Genomic DNA, 17,002 nt, shown 5'->3' on the forward strand with positions numbered 1-17,002 from the left:
CAGGCTCCAGCAGCAGCTGAGCTCCCTCCTCAGCTCTGGCAGCTTCCTTGCCGGCAGCTTCTTTCCTGGGTCGGACTGAGTTTGCAAGTTTGTCCCCCTCCCGGCTCGGGGGGAGTAAAAACAGCATGTCCCCCTGCCATCGGTGGGGTGGAGGGGATGAAAGTGGTGCAGACCCAAGTAGTGCTCCTGCTCTGCTGGCTCTGCCTGCCTTGGGCTGGCAGCCACAGGGTCTTCACCTCCTAGCTGTAAGTGGCTGCCCCATGCGTGGGGTGGGGGTGGAGTGGGGACAGGCAGCCCAGATGTGTCTACCTTTAAGATGCAAATACTATACTGTGCCTGTATTGCAGGGTTTTTTTTTCTCGTTTTTTTTTTGTCTCTGCTGCTGCCTGATTGGTTACTTCTTGTTTCACGTGGTGTCCGGTTGACAGCTCAGTCCGTAACTCTGGTGTTTGGATCTTTGAGGTTCTACTGTAGTTCATTCCCAGGCAAAATAGTATCCCATTAAATTTTGTCAGGCTAGAGGGTAGTGATTCAAACACTAGCTCACAGACTTACACAAAATGAGCTAAACATCCCTGCTGTTATTCAACTGAAGATAATTTTGTCCATTAAGTGTTGGTTTGGTAGAATTAGAATTTTATTTTTTATAATTTCAACAATACCAGTTTATTTTAAACATTTTTTTGTTTTTATCAATTTAAATTTTCACAGTTGTGGGGAAATAATAGGAGATTTGGGAGTCTTTTAATGACTAGATGCTGAGATTCAAAAGTTAAAGCTTTGTAACTGTTAAAACAACAAATGACCAACATCACCTATCAAAAGATACAAAGCAAATATCCTTAAATCAATCTCTAATAAGTTCTCATAAGCATTTTTCTTACTTTTCCTATCTGTAATTTGATTATTATTGATGGAAATTTTTTGTTGGTCTGTGTGCATATGGTGGAATTGACATTTATCAATAAAAATCTAATCCTTCCAAGCCTAACTAAGTGTGTTTTAAAAAACCCTCTGGTTTCTACCTTTTTAGTGAAGTACAGGGATGGAATCTCATCCCTTTAATCCAGCATTTCTCAAACTATGGGGCAGGTCTCCCAAGAGAGTTGCGGGAATGTGTCAAGTGAGGCCCGAGCTGTGTGCTTTTATTTATTTATTTATTTTAAAGAGCTGTGGCTGTCATCCCTGGATGGCTGGGGCTGGACCAGAAGGACCGTGCACACCTGGGAGGCAGGGAGAAAGGGGATGGCCGGAGCCCCACTGCGCTGGGGCTGACCGCCAGAACCCCGCCACCTGGGCCCGGGCTCTCCTCTCAATCCCTCAAGGGGAGGCAGCCCAGGCTTGGGCTCTTCTTCCTCCACAATGCCTCATGGGGAGACAGCGGGGCTCTGGCTGTCTGCCCTAGGGTGGCAGTGGGGCACTATGTCTGCTCTGAAAAGTGATATTGACAGATATCACTTTTCACATTGCCACCCTTCTGTGCTGCTGCTGGCACGGCACTGCCTTCAGAGCTGGGCATCCTGGGAGGAGGGCATAAATGACTACAGACATAAAGAAGGGGAGCCTGAGCAAATAAGTTTGAGAACCATTGCTTTAATAAATTCTAATAATAAGAAAGAAATGCAAATGCCTTTAGTCTAGCATTATGCCTCTATCTGTTTATATATTACTTAGATTGTAAGCTCTTTGGGGCAGAGACTATCTTGATCTGTGTTTGTACAGCACCTAGCACAATGGGTCCTTGTCAGTGACTATGGCTCCTAGGCATTATGGTAATACTACTACTACTAATAATAATATATTTTGCCCTCACTGTGTTATCTGAGCATTGTATACTCAGCAAACTGTCAGATTTGTCCTTTCCATTTTATAGGTCTGGTCTGACGAACTGAGCTAGCCATCCTTTTATAGGCTGGAGATCTTCTCCCTCTTAAAGGGAGGTCCACCAATACCCCTCAGCATGCTGAAAAAACCTTCCCAAACACACAACTATCACCACAAGAATGCTCTCCTCTTACTGAGCATGTTCTGATTTTAAATTTCTCTCAGATGGATGAGGGGTGGAGCATGCAAGTCACTGGATGGACACCTCTAGCAAACAAACAGGTAAGGGCAGTGCGGCATAACATTTTTTCTGTGATTTGTTTAGGTGCATTGTAACAAAATTTGAGGCTTATGATTTCAGTCTTTAGACTAGTAGCTTTGAGACTTTTTGAGCTCTAGCATGCCTAGTGTAACAAACAAGGAAACAAGCCCTCACTGGTCTGTTTTCCCTCTCTAAAGGGATTTTTTTATCCTCTCTTTATGATGAACTTTAAACCATGCTCAAATAAGAGTCAAAACACAATAAAACTTTCCAGGCATGTTTTTATTATCAGCCTTCCTTCCCTGATTAGCACTGCTTTGGGTTCTAAGTATCCTCACTGGGGAACTAGCATATTTGCCTGGAAAACACAGTCATGAGACTTAGCCCTGGTCTACACGACAGAATTACTTCAGTATAACTATGTCACTCAGAGGTGTGAATAATCCATACCCCCTAAGCGACTTAGTTATATCAACCTAAGTGATGGTGTAGACATGCTATGTCAGCAGGAGAGCTTCTCCCACTGACATACCTATCGCCTCTCGCAGAGGCGGATTAACTATGCCAACAGGAGACACTCCTCCCATCGGCTCTGAATGTCTTCATTAAAGTCCTATAGCGGTGCAGCTGCATTGGTGCAGCTGTGCTGATGGTGTTAAGTGTAACCTGCCCTCAGAGAGTGACTGATTAACAGAGAAGTACAGCAGAAGAAAAAAGCCCAACAATTCACAACAATCACACTATGGTAGGCAGGAAATCAACTTTTTTTAATTCAACTTTGAAAGAATTCCAAATAAAGGTTTGATCCTGCAAAGTAATTTGCATGGGTAGAGCTTTATATGCCTTTGTGGGATGTTTTGCAGGATCAGGACTGTAGAATCAGGGTGGAGGAAGCTTGCTGAGGCACTGTCCCAGAAAGGTATGCACTAGAAAAAGTCTTCAAAGAGTCTTTCTTCAAAAGCTTCCCTTCTCAGGGATCCTAAGAAAATGCTACAAAACAACCTCCCCTACAAGAAACTGCAGTATCCTAGGGCTATCCTATGGCTAGTCTCACTTCCAGCTCTTTTTCTAATTATCCTCTGTTACAGAGGACAAAAGCTGGGCAAATACTATTCACTGACTAATTCAACACATTGTGTGATTCTTTTCAAATTATTCAACATATATTTTGAATAATTTGTCCACCTCTACAGCTGGGCCCAAGTCCCCACATTGAATACTTTATATGAATATTTATAAAATATTCTGTATATTCATATATGCTTTGAATTCTCCCTCTTTTTCCAATAGTCCTGTCCCAACGCTCCCCTCATGTGTGTTCCCCAATAGAAGAGAAGATGGTCCATGTCCATGGGAAGGGAGATGGTCCATGAGACAGTCTCTCTGTTAACACTTGGTCCACCCCAAGTTTGAGATTCATTCAAAGAAATATTCATATTTGTAGTGCTACGCAGAATACGCCGCAATGGTAATAAAAATCATACTTACTCAGGTTTCATAGTAGCAGCCGTTTTAGTCTGTATCCGCAAAAAGAACAGGAGTACTTCTGGCACCTTAGAGACTAACACATTTATTTGAGCATAAGCTTTCATGGGCTACTTACTGCAAACATCCAGTCCGAGTAGAAGCAGATTCCACATACTGTTTCAGAGCGAGTCGGAATTCTTCTAGTTCTTCCTCTAGCACAGACATTTGACGCTGAACAATCATTATGTGCTGTTGAAGATATTACAGTATTGATTGTCATGTGCCTCCTATCATTTCCATACATTTTAAACTAAGAAAATTATCAGGATCCCAAGTTGAGAAATCTATGGCTTGAATTCCAGATGTGCTGAGCAGCTCAGCTCCCATCAGCTTCAACTGGGGTGGTGGGTGCTTAGCACTTTTAAAAATCAAGCCCTAGGTTTCTCAAGTTGAGTATCCTCAAATCCATGATATCAAGTATATCTAACTTCATTTAATTAAATGAAAAACATCTAATGCAACATTCAGACAGAGATCAAGAACAGCATAGAGAATTTTAAAAATAGTGATTGTACAGGAATCTTAAAGAGAGACACTCAGTTCCAATTTGCCCCCAAATTAAGCTTTTGTAAATATAAGCTTTTATAAAATGTAAGACCAGCAGAAATGATTCCATCATGTAAAACAAAATAACCCCTCACCCTTACTCCCCCGATATTCCCCTGGAGAGTTTTCAATCCACTGTTTTAGTTCTCTGGCACCTTAGAGTAAAATAATCTACAGATGCTACAGGTTATTCTTGCACCAAGCTAGACTGCTGCTCAAGATGGGCACCCAAAATCTGTGGCCACTTTTGAAAATGTGACTTGTCCGAAGCTTGGATCAGAGTTTCTAATGTGTTTATTGTCATGTCAGGAAACAATAGTTGTTTATTTCATAAGAAAAGTTAACACATTTCAATGGATGAATCAATTCTATGCAAGCAGATGTGCAAATTGAACCTAAGTCTCCAGATATCAAAGTTACAGCCCTTTGATCCCAATTGCTCACAAGCCCAAACCTTAATGTGCAACTACAAATTGCACAACAAAAATGATTTAAGTTATGGAATACAACCCTATTTTTGATATATTCCAGTATAGGTTTTCTCAGACATATAATCAGGTGGTAGAGAAGAAAGTGTATGTTTCTGCTTCACTTTGGATTTAGGCCTTGTGAAATTAAATAAAAGAAATGCAAAAAAGATTTACAATGTGGTCATGTTATAGTAATTTTTTTGAAGTGACCAGTTGAAAATAATAATTGAAACTATACATTGACTTGAAAAGTTTGTCCTTTCTACAGAATGAATAACCTTGATGAAAGGTAAAACTCTAGAAGAATAATGGGAAGTGGAGAAGACCAGACCTTCCATCCTGAATTCTTGATCCTTATAATTCTAATATTCTAAGGAGCTTGCATATTGGTTCATCCATTAATACCTGTTACTTTGCTTAGTCAGTATTTCAAGAAATGATGCTTGCTTAACAACCAACACAATGGAATCTTTGGTCCAGGCTTTTATTCCTTCCTGGCTTGATTATTGATACGGTTGTCTCAGTGATCAACTTGCATGTATACTATTTCACAATCAAGCTATCCAGAATCATATGACTCATGTTTTTAACTCTTGTTAATGTTTTTCTGGTTCGAGTCTACTAAGTGCCATCATTGGCTATCTCTTTTCATGCACATTTGATTTAAGATTTCAGAGTGGTAGCTGCGTTAGTCTGTATCAGCAAAAAGAACAAGGAGTACTTGTGGCACCTTAGAGACTAACAAATTTATTTAGGCATAAAAACTTCCGTGGGCTAAAACCCACTTCATCAGATGCATGCAGTGGAAAATACAGTGGGAAGATATATACACATACACAGAGAACATGAAAAAATGGGGGTTGCCATACCAACTCTAACAAGACTGATCTCAGTTAAGGTGGGCTATTATCAGCAGGAGAAAAAAAAACTTTTGTAGTGATAATCAGGATGGCCCATTTCAAACAGTTAACAAGAAGGTGTGAGTAACAGTAGGAGAAAAATGGACATGGGGAAAGTAGGTTTTAGTTTGTGTAATGACCCATCCACTCCCAGTCTTTATTCAAGCCTAATTTAATGGTGTCCAGTTTGCAAATTAATTCCAGTTCCTCGTTGGAGTCTGTTTTTGAAGTTTTTTTGTTGAAGAATTGCGACTGTTAGGTCTGTAATTGAGTGTCCAGGGAGGTTGAAGTGTTCTCTGACTAGTTTTTGAATGTTATAATTCTTGATGTCTGATTTGTGTCCATTTATTCTTTTGCGTAGAGACTGTCTGGTTTGGCCAATGTACATGGCAGAGGGACACTGCTGGCACATATCACACTGGTAGATGTGCAGGTGAATGAGCCCCTGATGGTGTGGCTGATGATTAGGTGTTATGATGGTGTCCTTTGAACAGATATGTGGACAGAGGTGGCAACGGGCTTTGTTGCAAGGATAGGTTCCTGGGTTAGTGTTTTGTTGTATGGTATGTGGTTGCTGGTGAGTATTTGCTTCAGGTTGGGGGGCTGTCCGTCAGCGAGGACTGGCCTGTCTCCCAAGATCTGTGAGAGTGAGGCATCATCCTTCAGGATAGGTTGTAGATCCTTGATGATGTGCTGGAGAGGTTTTAGTTGGGGGCTGAAGGTGACGGCTAGTGGCATTCTGTTACTTTCTTTGTTGAGCCTGTCCTGTAGTGATTATCACTACAAAGGTTTTTTGTTTTTTTCTCCTGCTGATAATAGTCCACTTTAATTGATTAGACTCGTTAGAGTTGGTATGGCAACCCCCATTTTTTCATGTTCTGTATATATATCTTCCTACTGTATTTTCCACTGCATGCATCTGATGAAGTGGGTTTTAGCCCACAAAAGCTTATGCCCAAATAAAGTTGTTAGTCTCTAAGGTGCCACAAGTACTCCTTGTTCTTTTTGCTGATACAGACTAACGCAGCTACCACTCTGAAATCTTAAATCAAATGTGCATGAAAAGAGATAGCCAATGATGGCACTTAGTAGACTCGAACCAGAAAAACATTAACAAGAGTTAAAAACATGAGTCATACATGTACTCCTCATTTTTTTAATTTGATTTAAGGTTTAACCTTGGTATCAACACCCATTTATTTGGAAGATTTGCTCTTGGAGTGTATACCTACTTGTAATTTGTGTTCATTTCTGGATATGTTCTTAGTTTCTTTATTTTTATGATTCACTATCTCTGTTTATTATCTCTAAATAATGGGTATTTTCTCATGTCCTCTCAGTTTGGTGATACTCCTTCTTTTAGGTCTTATTATTTCTTGTGTATTGAGGATCTGTTACAATAAAATAGATTCTTATTAGCTGAAAAGTGAGTTTGGTGATTTCAACCAAGCTGCAGATGGATATTCTCTACACTACACAAAATTGGTCCACAAATGCCATAATAAATTCACTGCCTTAAAAAACACTTACAGATTTTGTGTTTCCTTCCAAAACCTCTTCTTCCAGTGGCTCAAGCTTTAGATCCTTGTCATCAAGGGGGAAAGAATGCAAATATAAACACAAAAGATTAGCTGTGGGCAATGACTTAAGACTTTTATTTTTTGAGGGTGGAGGCGGGACGATAGACTAGGCCATTTCAAACCAGATTCTGCTATAAGCCTACTTGAGTTTGAACTAAGGCCTTTCTGCTTATTTATTGGTTGTTAGTCTGTTGCTACAAGTTGCTTGCAGAACCTCACCCACTTCAGTGGCTGTACAAGAGCTACAGGCTGGATCAAATTTAGCATTTTATATATATACACACACACATACACGGAGAGAGAGAGATTTCAAATCCCATTAATAGCTAGACAGAGAAGCAAGTTGTTAATTTGTGATAAATCTGCTCAGTCACATTCATATTTTAGATCTAACTCACAAAAGAAAAGCTCTGCTGAAGATGTCACAAATGAGGCAAGTAGGAATGAATGAACGAACCCTGAGATTTAGCATAATATAGGTCTTGTACAGGAGAAACTTGTGTAGATTTTATTCATAGGTAGTATTATGAGCAAATCCCTTTATTAACAAGTAGCTGCTAAATGTGCCCAAGAGAAGAAGGAAGCTCAATTAGGCCTTGAAGAGTCTTCCACAACTGCTAGCAATCATAGCTGGGAAATCTTCCATACAGCCAACAATGCAGTTACAAGAATCCACATTGCAGCAGTGAACAGTATATATGCTAGTGCAGTGGTTCCCAAACTTGGTTCACGGCTTGTTCAGGGTAAGCCCGTGGCAGGCTGCGAGACACTTTGTTTACCTGAGCGTCCGCAGGTACGGCTGCTCGCAGCTCCCAGTCGCCACAGTTTGCTGTTCCCGGCCGACAGGAGCTGCGGGAAGTGGCGGGGGCAGGCCACTGCTTCTCGCAGCTCCTTTTGGCTGGGAACGGCGAAACGCAGCTGCTGCGAGCGGCCATACCTGCAGACACTCAGGTAAACAAAGCGTCTCGTGGCCCGCCAGGGGCTTACCTTGAACAAGCCGTGAACCAAGTTTGGGAACCCCTGTGCTAGAGGTGGTAAATTAGCTTCTAAACACATCTGCTGGATTAAAGAAACTTCTGGAGAAGGAAAAGGCACAAAGTAGAACTGCATGTGGGTAGAACTACCTGCCTGCAATTAGTCTGATTTTCAAGCAGGTGCATTTGTGAGATTGCAAATGTACCTACTTATTTCATATGCATACTACTAGATGTGGACAGGCAAATCTTTGATTTGTGTGGACACATCAAGTAGTGCATGTACAAAGTTAGCAAATGCCCACTGATGATCAGGCCCTCTAATGCTACACATATGAGAATACTTGTAACCCAGTGGGTATGTTCACATGTCGAGCTGGAAGTGTAAATTTCAGCTTGAAGAGATATACCTGGGCTTGCGCTGATCGAGCCACTGCTCTAAAAATAGAGTGAAGTTGTGAGCTGCAAAGGGGCTAGCCACCCTGACTACCTACCTGTCCAAGAGCCAACATAGGTATGTCTCCTTGAACTGGAATTTATACCTCCAGCTTGAATTGTAGACATTCCCAGTGACAAAGGGGTATTTTAGCACCAGAGACAGTTTCTTCACACTTCAGAACAAACAAGAAATACTTGTAATAAAGACGTGAAGCAAAATTCAGGATTTCGCAAATTGCAACAGGCTACATTGTGGGAAATGGCAACACACTGTAGGAGCTGCTTTGTGTAAGAAATTTAAAGATGCTTTTTCTTTTCCCAAACATGAATACAATTGGGCAATGACTTCTTAACCTTGGGAAGCAGGCATTTTGCCAGTGCAAACAGAATAGGTGGTTAAAAGCAAACAGCAGATGCGATGCTGCTAGTGGAGTTTAAGTAAACATGGTATTTGCTGGAGCACCACCAACAGCAGGTGGCAGAATAAGTCAGTAGTGAAATGACATTCACTCATCAACTGCTGTGCATCTCATGCAGAATTTGGATGGGAAATCACAAAATTTGTGAGGAAACTATTTGTTTGCTCATCTGTCAGCACAGAGACTTCAGATAGAGAACCATGCAGGAAACTGCATCTCATTATACTTCCTGTGGTCTCCATATACTTCTCATACTAAGCTGCAAGGACAGGAATAAAGTAAAAGAGGTGAAGCAAGAGATCACAACATAAAGTAGCAACAAGAACTACTGCAGATTTTGCCCTACTGTAGAATGAAGTAGGCCAAATTCTGCTCTCCTACAAAATTTGTGGTATTTATGTAACTGAGGGAAAAAAATGGCCCCAGAGTTTTGACAGGCAAATTTAAAAATGTTTAAATTCCTTCTATAAATCTGAAAGTACAAGACTGGTCTAAGGTGAAATTCACCCTATGCAGAGGGCCTGAATAAGGGCTATGCACCACTTAAACCTTCCAAATAGATCTGAAGTGGGATTTAACTGACACATAGGCTTTGTGCTGGCCCTCTGTGCAGGGCTGACTTTCACCCCACTGCCTTGGTTGGTAATGATGTGATACCATATGGCAACTCAAGCTGGAAATGGGAAGAACTGTACAGATAAGAGTGATTTTGTTTTGTGGAGGATTTTGATATTTCAAAATTTACTGCAAAAAGGAATGGAGCTTTGGCTCTAGGGGAGTCAAAGCTGTGGGCTCTGGGAAACTTTGGGGTCCCAGCTCAGGGACTGCAGGCTGCCTCAGAGCTGTGGGCCCTGGATGCTCAGACTGCCAAGGAGCCACAAGCCTGGGAGCTGGTGCTCACAGGGCTGCCAGGTTTCCAGCTCCCCTGTCATCCCATCCAATGTGCTGAAGGGGAGCTGGGAGGCTGGAAGCCCTAGCTGAGTCAGAAGCCAGGGTTATCAGACTCCTGGCTCCCCATCAGGCCACTTGGCAGGCTGGTGGGCAAGTTGACAGAAAGCCAAACAGGACTCAACTGGAACTTTGTTAAAATAGAACCATCTCCACAAAATGTTTTGATTTTGACCAACTGGCATTTTCTGACAGAAAACCCTGCCATCAGAGAATTTGTGACCAGTTGTAGTGGGAAGATTCAAACAGGAAAAGGTGAAGAACATTCCCCGATCCTACAGCGAATGGACACTGGGGACCCTGTGCTTGCGGAATGGAAAATAAATACAGATAAGATATATAAAATGTTATTCCCCAGACACAAGTGAGTGTGATTTTTCATATCTTTGCACAAAAGGGTGTGAAGTCTGATCTGTTTGTTATGAGGGAGCCGGGGACCTTGGGGTAGGAGGAGCTGGAAGACTATAAGGTGCCACAGGACTCTTTGTTGCTTTTACAGATCCAGACTAACATGGCTACATGACTAACATGGCTACCCCTCTGATACTTAACAGAGGGTAGTTGATTTTGCATAATAATATAGCAGGCCAATGCTCAAACCACTGAGCTATCCCTCCCGCCATGCATGTACATATACAGCAGATACAGATACCAACTCAGGAAAACAAGAGCTGTGAATATTCAGTGAAGTGTTATTGTTTTTTTATGAAATCATCCAATAGGAATAAGCAAGATGAAAGGGAGACATGGGCATGTAATGTGCTTTAGCTCATGTAGCTGTTGTGCTAGTTGCTGTCATTATTAGTTGGAACAGCAATGTGAATATGACATGGCAGGAAAAACATATATGGTTTCAGGATTGCTTCAGAAATCTTTACTGAAAATAAGAGAGAGAGAACAGATAAAAGGAAATATATACCTTCTTTTCCAGCCTGTCAATCAGCTTCTGGAGTCTGTTTATCTGGGTCATCCATTGGTTGTCTTCCTCTAACCAACCTTTCAGAAACATAAATAATGAAGATAAAATGTTACTGAAAGCTGGGATGTAATGTACTTACTTATTTTTATGTTGTTATAAATACACATGTAAGAATGTTTTGTTAGCTTGTAACTTATTTTGCATCTTGAAAAAAGGTTAGGATGAATTTGATTGTTAACATTTGTTTATGCGTAACTAGTAAATGAAACGAACAATTTTTCCTGTAATAGTGATTTCCTAAAACACATGATTCTTCACAGGATGCAGTAGAAACTATCGAGCTTTTTTATTTTTTAACTGAATTCCATGTTAACGCCAGTGTTTTGAAACTCTATTGGGTGTTGTTGGAATTGTTGAAACTCTGTTGGAATTGCTTGTCCAGGGAAATGAATCCAAGCCCTAACCTATGTACAGATCGGAATGCAAGCCTCACCTTTTTGTTGCTCAAGCCTTCCACCAGTAATGTTTCCACAACTTACAGTGAGTCAATGACAGGGAAAAAGAAGACAGGAAGGAGAAGAGAATAAAACACACACAAGTTCAGATACATGGAGAGGTGGAGACTTGAACCTTTCATTTTTTTAGCTCTTTGATAACAGTAATTGGCAACTTAGGAAAGGGATCTCAACCTTTTTCTTAGTGTTGTCCACTTCTTAACAGAGATGCTGTCTTGTGGACCATCTCTCTTCCCATTTGCTGTCACATGGACAATCTCTCCTCCCATTCATGATCACATAATTTCCCTGTGTGTCTTAATGCAATTTAACAGTTGGAAATGAGGGAAGCCTGCGCCATGTGACCAGCCAACTCTCTGGGGGCTCCATGGACTACCACTGGTCCATAGACCACAATGTGGGTGCCACCAATTAGATGTACCTAATACAGATATTTTGCATATACCATTATAAGTTTGTCAAACCATGGAGTCACTGTTTTGGCACTATGAACAGAGAACACAAGACAATAATTATCAGCTATATTTATGAGCAGTGAAGAAGGAAAAAAATGGGACAATAGCATAGAGAGAGAATCTAAGAACCTACTTTGTGATGCATGCATTACTAAGATTAAATATCACAGTTGATGTTCAGAGTAAAAGGAAGGAGGAGAAAAAAAGCAGGGATTGTAGCTGGAGACAGAGCCAAAATCTCCTAGGTCATTATGAAGATATCAGTCAATTTTGCCTTAGGAAAAAGAAACCTTGAAACTGTGCTAAGAAAATAGGAATTCTGAAACAGAAGAGGCTTGTCTAACAAAGTACATTAGATTAACTGTTTGCGGAAAATGCTTTGTTAATTCTTTATAATTTCACAATAATTAAAAGTGGTCTGATATAGATTTTCCACTGTACGCTGTGATTTAGAAATGTAGTAACTAAGGCTGTCAAGTGATTAAAAAAATAACAACAACGAATCGCACAATTAATCACACTGTTAATAGTAGAATACCATTTATTTAAATATTTTTGGATGTTTTCTACATTTTCAAATACACCTGTACCCTGATATAATGCTATCCTCGGGAGCCAAAAAATCTTATCGCGTTATAGGTGAAACCGTGTTATATCGAACTTGCTTTGATCTGCCGGCATGCGCAGCCCCGCCCCCCCCGGAGCACTGCTTTACAGTGTTATATCCGAATTCGTGTTATATCAGGTCGCGTTATATTGGGGTAGAGATGTATATTGATTTCAGTTATAACACAGAATACAAAGTGTACAGTGCTCACTTTATATTTATTTTTTATTACAAATATTTGCACTGTAAAAAACAAAAGAAATAGTATTTTTCAATTCACCTAATACAAGTACTGTAGTGCAATCTCTTTATCATGAAAGTTGAACTTACAAATGTAGAATTATGTACAAAAACCCTGCATTCAGAAACAAAACGCTGTAAATCTTTTGAGCCTACAAGTCATCTCAGTCCTACATCTTGTTCAGTCAATCGCTAAAAGAAACAAGTTTGTTTACGGGAGATAAAATTGCCCTCGTCTTGTTTACAATGTCACCTGAAAGTGAGAACAGGCGTTCAAATGCACTGTTGTAGCTGGTGTCACAAGATATTTACATGCCAGATTCACTAAAGATTAATTTGTCCCTTGAAACTTCAACCACTATTCCAGAGGACATGCATTCATGCTGATGACGGGTTCTGCTTGATAACAATCCAAAGCAGTGTGGACTGACGCATGTTCATTTTCATTATCTGAGTCAGATGCCACCAACAGAAGGTTGATTTTCTTTTTTGGTAGTTCAGGTTCTGTAGTTTTCGCAGCAGAGTGTTGCTTTTTTAAGACTTTTGGAAGCATGCTCCACACCCCATTCTCTCAGACTTTGGAACACACTTCAGATTCTTAAACTTGGTTTGAATGCTTGAGCTATCTTTAGAAAGCTCACATTGGTACCTTCTTTGCGTTTTGTCAGATCTGCAATGAAAGTATTCTTAAAACGAACAACATGTGCTGGATCATCATCCGAAACTGCTATAACATGAAATATATTGCAGAATATGGCTAAAACATAGAGCAGGAGACAAACAATTGTCCCCCAAGCAGTTCAGTCACTAAGTAATTATCACATTATTTTTTATTCTTTAGCATATCTGGCACGTAAATATCTTGCAACATTGGCTACAGTAGTGCCATGCGAATGCCTGTTCTCACTTTCAGGTGACACTGTAAATAAGAAGCGTGCAGCATTATCTTATTATTATTATTGTAAACAAACTTGTTTGTCTTAGTGATTGGCTGAACAAGGAGTAGGACTGAGTGGACTTGTAGGCTCTGAAGTTTTACATTGTTTAGGTTTTGAGTGCAGTTATGTAACAAAAAAAAATCTACATTTGTAAGTTGCACTTTCATGACAAAGATTGCACTACAGTACTTGTTTGAGGTGAATTGAAAAATACTATTTCTTTTGTTTATCATTTTTACAGTGCAAATATTTGTAAGAAAAATAATATAAATGAGCACTGTACACTTTGTATTCTGTGTTGTAATTGAAATCAATATATTTAAAAATGTAGAAGAATATCCAAAAATATTTAATAAATTTCAATTGATAGTCTACTGTTTAGCAGTGTGATTAAAACCACAATTAATCACAATTAATATTTTTAATCACGATTAATTTTTTTGAGTTAATCATGTGAGTTAACTGTGATTAATCGACAGCCTTAGTGGTAACATAATTACATGACGCCCTATCCTGAAAAAGTGATCAAAGCCAAAAATTCACTGCATCACAGCAGGACAGGGGGCCTAACACTGTGAACATTTAATTTTGCTGGATAGGGTACACAGAAAGCCTATGCAATGGGGACTCTTCACCAATTTTGTGTACCATAGAAGGTGCTTCACAAGAGAATACATGGGGGGAAGTGGACGCATCACCTGCAGATGGGAAGAATTACATGGCCAAGAGCCCAGGTGTAGAGAAGTGGGCTGTGTCAATCCCTCCCCATCATGCTCTGCGGTGTCTGTGTTGCACGAATGTCATGGTCCTGAGATCTATATTTAGGCTGAGGATTCCTTTCCTGCACCTTTCTGGGTTAGTGACAATTCCAACATTTATCTTTGGCTTGGTATCCTCTCAATATTTCTTTTTCCTAAGGCAAAATTGTCATTTCTAATTCTTCATATCAACCTAAGAGATGTCTGCTGTGCCTCAAGCTAATGTCCTTATTTTCCCCCTTTCTCTCTCTCTCTCTCTCTCTCTCTCTCATAAAAACACTTTCTCCCATCGACCATGACACATGACCACTCTGTGAGTAATGCAGGCAGCATAAACTTATTTCTTGGTGTTTTTCCCCCCTCTTCATTATAATCCCATCTCTTCCCATCACCACTATCTATAAATATAGCTAAGAAATATAGACTGGTGTTTTCAGTTCATAGCACAAAAACAATGATCCTTCAGGATGGCAAAACAGCGTTATGGAAGGGGACACTTTGAGGCTGTAGCAGTATGCTTATTTGTTCTGCTTCAACAGCTAGAGCTAATGGCTGCTGTATTAAACTGAAGATTGCTTTCAGCTATAATAGCACATTCGTTGATTTGTACTTGCTGGTTAAAATTTTGAGGACAAATACATGGCTGCCTTGCTTCTGTGTGTGTTTTAAATACATTTAAAAGTTGAAATGACAATACCTGTATTTAAATGAGGACTGTTTGGTGATAAGCTACTGTTCCTCTGAAATCTTCGATTTGAACGTTTTCCTGGCCACTGAATTGAGAGCACCTCCGGCTTTGCTGGTCCTTGTCTAAATAGAAACAGATAGTAGTTAATCCATGTGCCAAAGTCTCTGTCTTCCTTCTGCTGTCAGGATGCTGATTAAAAAAAGGAGTGTGAGAGAGAGAGAAATCTGTTGAAACTACTGAGTGATTTTCTAGGCTTTTACTGCTACAGTTAGCTGTGTCCACTTTAATACTCACTGAGGAGGAAAAAGAAGGAAAGTTAGTACCTCACAAATATCCTATAGGGACATAAAATTGGTGGCATGTCTGTACTGTGGTCCTGGTCCTGTACTAGGAACCACTATTACAGGCCCTTGGATCTGAGCTGAGCCCCACTGATTTCAGTGGGTCCCATAAAGGCACTGGGGTCATGCGATCAGTTACTAATGAAGGATCAAAACGTATATGGTCACTTGAAAAGGGAAATTTTCTGTTTTAAATTCATGATAAATAACATTGTGAAAGGATTTTAATCTGGGATTTAGGAAGCAAAGAAGACCAGGAATGGATAGTATAGAATGAGGGCCAGGTACACTAGTGAGAAGAGCTGTGTTGAAATATATCCATTAAATAAAATATTTAATGCTATGGCTGCAGTTAGGATGGCTGGTCAAATTGTTTGTTTCAAATAATGTAAGTTTGGAATATAGCCATCTCTTTAGTTAGTGAATTGTTTTCAGACCAATCCTGATTTATATTCATTATTTGTAAGTAGTCTCCAAATAGTTATCTGAATAAATTTCAGCCGAGCTATCCATTTCCCCACTGTTTGTGACTTTGCAGATGCTATAGCAGAGGCAAAGAAACTTTGGGCTTGTCTACACACTGTTTTTGCTTAGAAATTCCCTGGGGACTTCACTACTGCTGTTGATTTTATACGGAAGGCACTCAGGTACTACAGTAATGGGTGGTAGTGTTCTTTTGCTCTTTACTCAACAAATGTAACAGGAAGGAACCACCCGGGTATAGTGGGGACCACATAAGTATGTTTACTAACTATGTATTACATTGCAAAGCCTATGCACAATGCTCATGGGCGGCCTAACAGAAAATGTACTGCTCCCCAAGCAGCTGGCAGCCGCTCAGCAGGCAGAGCGGCAGCAGATGGAGCGGGGGCAGTGCTGCAGGTGTCATGCTGTCGGAAGGGCAGAGAGGGGACACAGTCCCTTTTATCCCCTTCTCCTGGGTGAGCACAGCCCTTCTGCAGACTCTTGACCATGGCGCTCCTCTGACCATGGTGCCTGGGTGGTCACCCCCATGTCACCCACCCTTAAGGCCGGCCCTCACACTGCTGCTCTGGAAGCACCTGGTGGCTTGTGAAAAATAGAAGACGATGATTAGTAGAGGGTTCGTTAACTATTTAAAGGGATACTACCCAATTCCTAGCCACTTCAGGCAGCAATATAACACCCCCCTCCCCCTGAGTTAATTAAATCAGTGCAATCCCCGGATGTGGACACTCTTAAATCTGTTTAGGAGAGTCTTAAATTGGATTACCTGTTTGTAATCAATTTAAACTAAACCAATTTAAGACACTTATACTCCTGTAAAGAGAATCTAAACTAGAGGGTTGCACCAGTTTAGCTGAATCTGTGTGTAGACCAAAGCTTTGCTACAACGTAAGTCTTTAAAGATGCAGTTGGATTGGGACTTCTGTCACCAGCTCTTTAGCCCTTTTCAGTCTCATTTCATCTCTTGTATGTCATGGTGACCTGTGAGGAGGGAACATCAGAACAGCTATATTGGGTTAGACCAATGGTCCATCTAGCCTAGTATCCTGTCTTCTGATCAATGACAGGTGCTTCAGAGGGAATGAACAAAACAGGCAATCATTGAGTGATCCCCTATCATCCACTCCCAGCTTCTGGCAGTTAGAGCTAGGGATGCCCAAAACATGGG

The 17,002-nt window shown here is 40.6% G+C and overlaps 2 protein-coding genes across 14 annotated transcripts in view; one reads left to right on the plus strand and one right to left on the minus strand.

The window, feature by feature from the left end:
* Positions 1 to 17,002, plus strand: part of C2H8orf88 (chromosome 2 C8orf88 homolog) — a 129,778-nt gene that overhangs the window by 67,351 nt on the left and 45,425 nt on the right. The window contains exons 6-8 of one of the 12 annotated variants that reach the window (XM_045007732.1): positions 2,050 to 2,106; positions 2,950 to 3,005; positions 10,083 to 10,226. The exons of 8 other annotated variants lie outside the window; for them this stretch is intronic. In XM_045007732.1, coding sequence (XP_044863667.1) covers positions 2,050 to 2,106; positions 2,950 to 2,988 — 96 coding nt within the window. In that variant the 3' untranslated portion in view covers positions 2,989 to 3,005; positions 10,083 to 10,226. Of the gene's footprint in view, positions 1 to 1,873; positions 2,014 to 2,049; positions 2,107 to 2,949; positions 3,006 to 3,376; positions 3,396 to 10,082; positions 10,312 to 17,002 lie in introns of those variants that run through there. 3 more of the 12 variants (XM_045007733.1, XM_045007734.1, XM_045007738.1) reach the window with 3 other exon arrangements.
* NECAB1 (N-terminal EF-hand calcium binding protein 1) overlaps positions 1 to 17,002 on the minus strand; it is a 130,633-nt gene that overhangs the window by 8,164 nt on the left and 105,467 nt on the right. For both annotated transcript variants that reach the window (XM_045007723.1, XM_045007722.1), the window contains exons 7-10: positions 15,017 to 15,129; positions 10,807 to 10,883; positions 7,059 to 7,112; positions 3,690 to 3,802 (exon numbers count right to left, since the gene is read on the minus strand). In XM_045007723.1, coding sequence (XP_044863658.1) covers positions 3,690 to 3,802; positions 7,059 to 7,112; positions 10,807 to 10,883; positions 15,017 to 15,129 — 357 coding nt within the window. The remainder of the gene's footprint in view (positions 1 to 3,689; positions 3,803 to 7,058; positions 7,113 to 10,806; positions 10,884 to 15,016; positions 15,130 to 17,002) is intronic.

Source organism: Mauremys mutica, chromosome 2, assembly GCF_020497125.1.
Source record: "Mauremys mutica isolate MM-2020 ecotype Southern chromosome 2, ASM2049712v1, whole genome shotgun sequence".
Lineage (NCBI taxonomy): Eukaryota > Metazoa > Chordata > Testudines > Geoemydidae > Mauremys > Mauremys mutica.